The sequence below is a fragment of the Oryzias melastigma genome, linkage group LG5 (genome assembly GCF_002922805.2).
Source record: "Oryzias melastigma strain HK-1 linkage group LG5, ASM292280v2, whole genome shotgun sequence".
NCBI lineage: Eukaryota > Metazoa > Chordata > Actinopteri > Beloniformes > Adrianichthyidae > Oryzias > Oryzias melastigma.
In genome coordinates, this window is record NC_050516.1 from 5103951 (window position 1) to 5112551 (window position 8601).

General features: G+C 41.8%; 2 protein-coding genes across 2 annotated transcripts in view; both read left to right on the top strand.

The window, feature by feature from the left end:
• The first annotated feature begins 255 nt into the window (after window positions 1–255).
• Window positions 256–8601, top strand: part of opn3 (opsin 3) — a 29342-nt gene continuing 20996 nt past the window's right edge. Inside the window, exons 1-2 of the mRNA XM_024269115.2 lie at window positions 256–768; window positions 7819–8138. Of these exons, the coding sequence (XP_024124883.1) occupies window positions 450–768; window positions 7819–8138 (639 nt within the window). The 5' untranslated portion in view covers window positions 256–449. The remainder of the gene's footprint in view (window positions 769–7818; window positions 8139–8601) is intronic.
• LOC112144542 (zinc finger BED domain-containing protein 1) lies at window positions 4939–7445 on the top strand. The gene is made up of 2 exons (XM_036211813.1): window positions 4939–5909; window positions 6116–7445. Exons 1-2 carry the CDS (start codon window positions 4989–4991, stop codon window positions 6560–6562), a joined length of 1368 nt encoding a protein of 455 aa, XP_036067706.1. The 5' UTR covers window positions 4939–4988; the 3' UTR covers window positions 6563–7445.

Consider the following 8601-nt stretch of genomic DNA (forward strand, 5'->3'; position numbering starts at 1 on the left):
GTTACTGGATTTTTCTGGACTAAAATAAAGTTTTTTGTTGTTGTTTTTTTGTTTGTTTTGATTGAACAGTTGAAAAATACAGTGCAAAAACAGAACATTTATAAATGCACAGAAATTAAACATAAAAAATGTTTAATGCGCTCTGATTTAATTGATCTTTTTCCTAACCCGAATCAAAACCATGTGCTGTTTTTATCTTCGAAATACATTTCTCCTCACATTTCATTTCTAGCGGAAGTGTAACGTCTGCGTGGCGCCCCTTTTTCCTTTGGTACATTGACCCACTTCTGCAGACGCCAAACTCTGGCTTGTTTAAATCAGCAGCGCTCGCGCGCGGAGCGGAGTGGAGCCGGTGTTCACCGGCGACGCGGGATCTGAGCGCCTCGCGCCTCGCGCCCCGGACACGCGCCACTCACTATGATGGGAAGAAGCTACTTTCCCCTGTCACCATGAATCCTGCAAACGAAAGCAGAGCCGACAGACACGAGGAGCGGTACTTGTTCGCTGTCGGTACCTACAAACTTCTGGCGTTCATCGTCGGAACCATCGGAGTCTTCGGGTTCTGCAACAACCTGCTTGTTATTCTGTTGTACTGTAAATTCAAGCGCCTCCGGACCCCCACCAACCTGCTGCTGGTCAACATCAGCGTCAGTGATTTTCTCGTTTCTATCATCGGGATCAACTTTACATTGGCTTCGTGCGTCAAAGGGAGATGGATGTGGAGCCAGGCGACGTGCGTCTGGGACGGCTTCAGCAACAGCTTGTTCGGTGAGACACCAAACATTTCATCCTGCTGCTGTTTCCTTTACATGCCGATTTTCATTCTTGTTTGAATGCATCCGCATTGATCAATAATGTTACATTTGATATATTTATTCTATGTTGTCTAATTAACCCAAAGTTTACTTCTTGCTATTGTAAAAATGCAGCTTAAAACATGTTTTTTAATTTATAATATCAGAGTGAAGAATTTGATTAAACTCAAAGGAACTAGTGAAGCATTGTTCCTTTAGTGAACTGCAGTTTGAAGTAGGGCTGGGAATCACTGGGAACCTCGGGTACGATGTGATGCGCAGTGCATGGCTCACGGTATTGGAATGTTGCGATAATTGAGAAAAAAAATCATCTCTAATAACTCAAAATATATAGAAAAACCAATTTTTTAAAAGGAAAATATATCCCCTAATATATTTTAGCTTGAGCACAATATAATAAACAACTTGTGTCTTATTTTTTACAACAAATAATAGACACTTTAGTGCAAATCAGTTATACTGTCTTTGACAAGCATTGACACTATTAAATGGGAATTATCTGTAAAATTCAGTGTTAACAATAGTAAATATGAACAGCAGTGTTACTAGTGATGCACGATATTGACTTTTTACAACCAATACCGATATCCAATGTTTTCCAGCCTCTTCCAGCCGATACCGATATTGATACTAATTATAATAATTAAAAAAAAATTTACTTGAGAAAAAAATACTTGCTAGTAAGAGTGTATGGCTCTTAGGTATTCAAACAAATTTGCAGAACATGTTTTACCTGCAAATTAATTGAACAACAGCGAGTACAAACACTATTAACTTTTTCAGTCTGCTATCTGTAAATAGAGAAAGTGCATTTTAATGGTCAAAAAAAAATTCTAGACTTTAACTTAAATAGCAATGTAACAAGAATTCAAATAATTCAAATAATGCCCAATATAACAAAGTGAAAAAAGAAAGACTTTAATCTCAAAGTGCAAAAATGACTGCCTTGTTTGAAACTGATGTGTCAAATAAATAGTTGCTCATTAAAATGAACGTTTAAAAAACATAAGCGTGTGCTTGATGCTAACAGATTAGAATCAAGCACACCTCTCCGCCAGAATCCGGTGTATTTAGCGCAGTGTTTGGACAGGTTACTGCTGTTCCCGCCATTTCTGTTACGTTTTTACTACATCTGAGACAGCGTGCGCTGTCTGCATCTACTTTGGATAAATACAGCTTCAGATGTTTTTGCTAGCGCCAGCTCTGTCATCTGCGTGCATTTGGGTCTGTGTGTGAGCGCAGGAATGTCTGTGAGCACGCGCCGCCAGACCAGCGCGCCTCCTTCCTTTGCAGTGGGAGAGAGAAAGGCTTCGTCTTCATAAGTCCCATCAAACAAAGGTGTGCATGCGAAGTCCGCGCTGTTGTCCGGCCGCTATGCTAGCACCGTTCAGCACTACTGATGAGGCTGAAACTTTTGGGGTGACCAGGGAAGCTGTAACACAAGGAAATACTGAGTGGTGAGTGAGGAAGCACATTGGTGCTCACGACAGCCAGTCTCTCAACGTGCACCGCCTATCTACCTCCAAAGGATGACGAATGTAAGGTTTTACAGGGTCTTCAAACGAAATTAAAATGATACTTGGTGAGAACCCATCGAGAATCAATCGCTGGACTAAATACTGCAATATCAATATTTTGGTACACCCCTAGTTTTAATATTCTACTCCCTGTTACAGGAGGTTTGGCCAAATCTGACCCTCTGATTTAAAAGTTAAAGGTGAAATCAATCAGCTGGGCTGCTTCACTGTTTGTCAGACAGGATTGTGTGTATTTCTTGTTAGTTGTGTCTGATTGTCATGCACTGCATGTAGAGGCATGACTCCATTTATAATTTGAAGAAGTGTTCTTTGCAATGCAGCGTGGATGAGCTCTTGAGGTCACTGTGTGGGACCCTCCTCTGCTGCAGTTCAGCACCTCATGGGAGGCTGTGGGATAATGAGCTCATTACAGCAGATTTTTAAACTTGGCTGCTGCTTTTTATCACGCCCAACATGGAGGAAAAACTGCCGCGCAGGCACCCGCCTCTGTCATCCAGCTGTCCTTTAACTGACATTGTCCTTTCAGCGTATGAGTCTGCTCGGCTCTGTCCGGGAGCTGAACTGCAGAAATCCCTTTCTTAATCGGATTTGAGTTCAATGTCATAGAAATCCTGTCTAAAAGCATGTTCTTAATGCTGGATTCATAAACCATACTGCTTCCATAGATGAATCTGGCAGGTAAATAGAATTCTAGCTGCAGCAAATCTTTTCTTTGTCATACATCTGTGAAGCTTTGCAGCTGAGAATCCCTGCATCGTTTTATGAGTGAGATCCCAGGGTCACAGAGATGGGCCTGCGGAATGATTGGATGCGAGCGCTGAAAGCTCGGAGATCTCTGCTGCTGTCGGTCTGACAACCGAAGCAGAAGTATGTTCTATAGATGCCTGTTGAGTGTTTGTTCCCTTTCAAACGTGCTGTCACTTTTTCTTATCAACACCCACTCACCAGAGGTCAGCTAGAATTTACACCCAGTGTAGAAAAACATCAAAGGAATTAAGGGGTCAGAATCAGTCAGTTTATCACTGATAAACTGGCTTATAAAAGTGAGAAAAATTTGATATGCCGGACAAATAGGGAGCTGGAAGACTGATAGAAGTTAAACACTTCACTTTGTGTAGGAACTATGTGAGGCAGATCGCAGCTATCCTAGTCTCTAGGGGTGTGTGCATCTGTGTGGGAGTCGAGAGTCACTTTGTGTCAGCTGTCAAAGCTAACGACTAAAACGTTGGAATGTGATGCTCAAAGAAAGTGTGTTATGAAAAAACTTTGCTGATGGACAAGCTGAGCAGTCACTGACCCAGATCCTCCAGTGATCACTCTCAACTAGTGCTGTCACAAATGATTATTTTAATAGTCGACTAATCACAGATTATTTTTTCCAATTAGTCGACTAATCGGGTCATGTGCAAACTGGATGTAAACATCTTAACCATTGTTAGCTTTAAACTAACTTAAAACTAAGTATATAGCATTGCCTGCGATAATGCTAGTGTGAATGCTGTAAGCTGAGTTTGCCCACTGAAGATGCTGAAATTGATAGTTAAAAACGCTGAGGTTGATAGCTGAAATCGCTAACGATAATAGCTAAAATGCTGAAGCTGATAGCCAGCTAAAATATTAGCTAAACTCCAAATTAGCCTAAAACACTGAAACAAAACTAAATTAGTCCCTGTGCCCCTCAAGTACAGGGTTGTCCACTGATCCCCACCCAGATTGGGTCCTTATTCAAGACCCTTGATGCTGCTGCCTAACTGGGTCCCTGTGCCCCTCAAGTACAGGGTTGTGTCAGGAAGGGCATCCGGTGTAAAAACTCTGACAAATCACTGATGCCAAACAGTGGGTGCTGTTACGCTGTGGCGACCCCGAAAGGGATAAGTCGAAAGTGAACCTAGCCTGTGGTATGTGGGCGCGGGGGTGGGGGTCAGTGTTGTCCGCGGTTCACACGTGTGCCGAACCGTGGCCTCCGATCCATACGGATCATGGATTATCCGTGATCCGTTACACCCCTAGTTTTGACATAAACTTGTAATAACCTGGACACTCGGCTATATTTTCATTTTTTCAAAATCAGCAGCGATCAAGTTACTTTTTTTTTTTAGTGTCGTATTAGCTGCCGGGCCACACGTTTCGCTCAACCCGTAACCTGCTGCTTGCATGCAGGTTGCATTTCATTATTTTTTCTTGCAGAGTCCAATTTTTTTCCGCTCAGCCAGGGATAGCAGCTCACCGGTCCGGAGAGAAAAGTCTGTCGGTCCGGATGTGGATCGCAGTCCGCCATTTGGTGATACATGATTTAGGTTCTTAAAGTAGCTAGTAACTAATTTGCTAGCACAGCAATGCAGCAACATGCATCTTAGCAGCACACATTATGTCTTGCCCAGATGAATTTCTTGGGGTGTCGGAAAAAATCGATTCACATTCGAATCTAGATTCTCATTTTTAACGATTCAGAATCGATTCTACATTTTCAAGAATCGATTTTAATTTTTTTCCATATTCCTGTAATCAATATATTTCATTTAATGGCTCGAACCCGCTAAATTACTTGTGAGCGGTAATGTTTGTCACTTAACGGCTACTGTAGTTTGTTTTCTCTGGAAGCTAGCGGAGCCGAGCATGCGTGTTAAGCTACAACATGGAAGGAGAAAAAGAAATTCATCCTGTCCCTTCATCGATGAAGGCAAATGTTTGGGCACACTTCGGCTTCTACAAATCCCGGGGTAAGGAGCTTGATGTCATGTTTGAAAGCCACACAGCCATGAATGTGAATATGATGTTCCACGCTGTAGCAGACGAATGGAATCTGACCGTCGCGGATGTGGTGATAGTGACAGACAACGCTGCAAACATGCTAGCTGCTGTGCAGCTTGGGAACTTCACTCACATCCCTTGCTTTGCACACACCTTAGACCTGGCTGCCCAACGAGCATTGAAGCTCAACACTGTGTCACGACTTCTTGGGAGGATAAGGCGAGTAACTGGGTTTTTCCACCGAAGCCCCATTGCCAGCCACACACTCCAGGAGAAACAGAAACTTCTGCAGTTACCAGCACACAAGCTAAAAACGGACGTAGCAACAAGATGGAACAGTGCTTATGAGATGGTGGAGAGATTTTTGGAGCAGCAGCCAGCAATCTGCGCTGCTCTCCTCTCTCCTCAGGTGCGAAAAGGTGGAAGCTCAGGGGACATCTGCACCCTCACCGAAAATGACATCTCCACTGCTGAGGAAATGGCAAAAGCACTGAAGCCCTTAAAGGAGGCAACCAACATCATGTCTGAGGATTCTTCACCAACACTGTCTGTGACTGCACCACTGCTTGCTCAGCTGCTTCACGACACCAAAGCCAGCTCTGCTGAAGATGATGCACCGCTAGTTCAGGAAATAAAAGTTGCCATTCATGAAGACCTGTCAAAAAGATACACAAGTGTTCAGATGAAAAACAGTCTACTAATTTCCTCCACACTGGATCCCCGGTTTAAAGCCCTGCCCTTCCTCAGCAGAGAGGAGCAACAGCTCATCCACGGCAAAGTGGTTACAGAGGCTGCTGCTCTAGAGGTAATTATTAATTTTTTTAAATTTTTTCGTTATATATGGCAAAGTTTTTATTTTAGAGAACATGACATGTATTCTAGTTTTATGTGGATGAAGAACCATGAACATAAATGTTCCTAATGAATAACAAAGAGCATATATGTATATTTAAAAACTAATACAAATAACAGAAGAAATGTAACCTTTCATCTGTCATGGTTTATCTGCAGAAAGATGTGGGGCCTGCTGCAGTTGGAGCTGAAAACCCAGACACCACAGAGGAAGAAAGTCCTCCCGCCCCTAAAAGAGCATCAGCACTTGTTTCCTTGCTTGGAAAGACATTTACTGAGGTAAACGTTGTCCCCAAAACAACCAGCACCAAAGCTGAGGAGGAGCTGAAGAAGTACCTGGAAGCCCCTCCACTGTCTCTTGCAGAGAACCCCCTTCAGTGGTGGAGTTCCCATGAAGCAGCTTTCCCTCTCCTGGGTAAATTAGCCAAACGCTACCTATGTATCCCTGGCACCAGTGTTGCAGCCGAAAGGGTTTTTTCCACTGCAGGGGACATTGTAACTGCACAAAGGAGCAACCTATCTCCAGACCATGTTGACCAACTAGTCTTTTTGCAAAAAAACTTAAAAATTGTTAATGATGGAGATGAACCCTCATCCACAGCATGAGGAGATTGTCCAGCTCCTGCTTTTGCTAGTGTTACAATCAAAAACTTTTTCTAAATAAGACTATTATTTGTGTTTATGTAAAATGTTTTGATTCAAGTTACTGCATCAAGAAATCTCTTTAAAATGTTGATGTTTTGATGCATAAGTTAAGGGACAAATGTTTAATGTTCTAGTCTCAGTTTACATTACCCTGTCTGGTCATTTCTTTTTTGTAATCAATGATGAGTAAGTGCTGAACATTTTTTTCAGAAGTTTTAGAAGAACAGGTTGTTTAAGTTTTGAATACACTGTTAAATGAGTACTGCAATGTTTATTTATTTACTGATTTGAGATGCACTCAGGGTTTTTTAAGTTACCAAAGTGAGTACTGTTTATTTTAGTAGTCTCAAAATTTGAATGTGCACTACCTTTATATATTTGTTTTAACTTATTTGAACTTATATTTGTTTTCTTTATAAGATGATAATTGTGTTTTTTATTTTCCTATTCTGTCATTTGAGATGCTCTCAAATACTTAGTTTTTAAGCTGGGTTATTTTTTTTTCAGACCCAAATTTTCCTGACTGAATTTTTTGTAATTACATAAGTTTGAAAAGTCTTTCACTGCCGTTGAAATGTTGAAATAATATGTTTGCACAGTATCATAAATAAATGCCATTTCAGTATCAAAGAATGCCTTTGTGTTTTACATTTCTGAATTGAGAATCGAGAATCGATTCAGAATCGAATCGGCACCCCAAGAATCGGAATCGAATCGTGAGTTGTTGTAAGATTCCCATCCCTATGAATTTCCATCAGTTTTTGTGCTGGTCTCACATAAATACATGCGAATAACATCTGCCATGTTTTAAAACATCAACATCGAGGAACCAAGCTAGCATGCTACTCTCAAGTTGCTAGAACCACTTTAGCACACAGTTCACGGTTCCCAGCCTGATTTCTCTCTATTAAAATGTGATTCCTGTCCTGTGATGATTCCTCTCCATCGGATTATTTTGTTTTCAAGGTTTTTGAAGCTGATTGCTAACATTGCATCCCCTTTTGTGGTTCTTTTTGTACTTATTCTGACCTCCCCCGTTCATCACCAAGGAAGACTCAATGCATAGTAATGCTGCATGTCTGTCACGCCATGTGTCATGTGATTTCCAATCCAGTAATATATATCATGGGTTACAGTAAATCAAACACACTGAAGCTCTGGTGTTAAAGACTTAATTACTCAGCATTCTGCTCTGCCTCTTTCTCCCCCTCTGCCAGGCATTGTTTCCATCATGACTTTAGCAGCTCTGGCTTATGAGCGCTACATCCGGGTGGTCCACGCCCAGGTGGTAGACTTCCCGTGGGCATGGCGGGCCATCGCCCACATCTGGCTGTACTCTCTAGCGTGGACGGGGGCTCCTCTGCTGGGCTGGAACCGCTACAGTCTGGAGATCCATCAGCTGGGCTGCTCCCTGGACTGGGCATCTAAAGACCCGAACGATGCCGCCTTCATCCTCCTCTTCCTCCTTGGATGCTTCTTTGTGCCCGTCGGTATCATGATTTACTGCTATGGGAACATCCTCTACGCAGTGAGAATGGTAAGACTGTTGTGCAAGCATGTGGTTGTTCAACAGAAACGTAGAGATGATCAAAAGACACTAAAGGCTGCTGTGTAAAGGCATTCCCACTAAAGCAAAGCTCTGTTAAATTAGATGGAATATACTGCAGACTGGTTTCATCTGGTTTCTACGGAAATGCAAATCACAACAAATTACGTAATGCAAAACTAATTTAAAAATTCAAAAAGCAAACCAACTAGGGATGTAACGATTCAGTCAAGCTATGATTCAATTCACAGTTTTAAAGTGACAAGTTTGATTTTTTTTTTCTTCCTCAACACAATGAACTAATGGTATTTTAAGGCCAAGTTTGATTTCTTTTTGCCTCTTACATCAAACTGTTTTCCTAGGAATAGAAATGATTCAATACAAATAAAAAATTAAACATAATACTGAAATGATCACAAATCCTTTCATACTCCGTGTGACGGACCACTCTGCT

What these genes read in the sequence shown, in the direction of transcription:
- LOC112144542 (XM_036211813.1), top strand. Translation starts at nt 4,989, where the DNA reads ATGGAAGGAGAAAAAGAAATTCATCCTGTCCCTTCATCGATGAAGGCA. An exon ending in CAGAGGCTGCTGCTCTAGAG is followed by an intron (nt 5,910 to 6,115) that starts GTAATTATTAAT and finishes GTTTATCTGCAG; the next exon opens with AAAGATGTGGGGCCTGCTGC.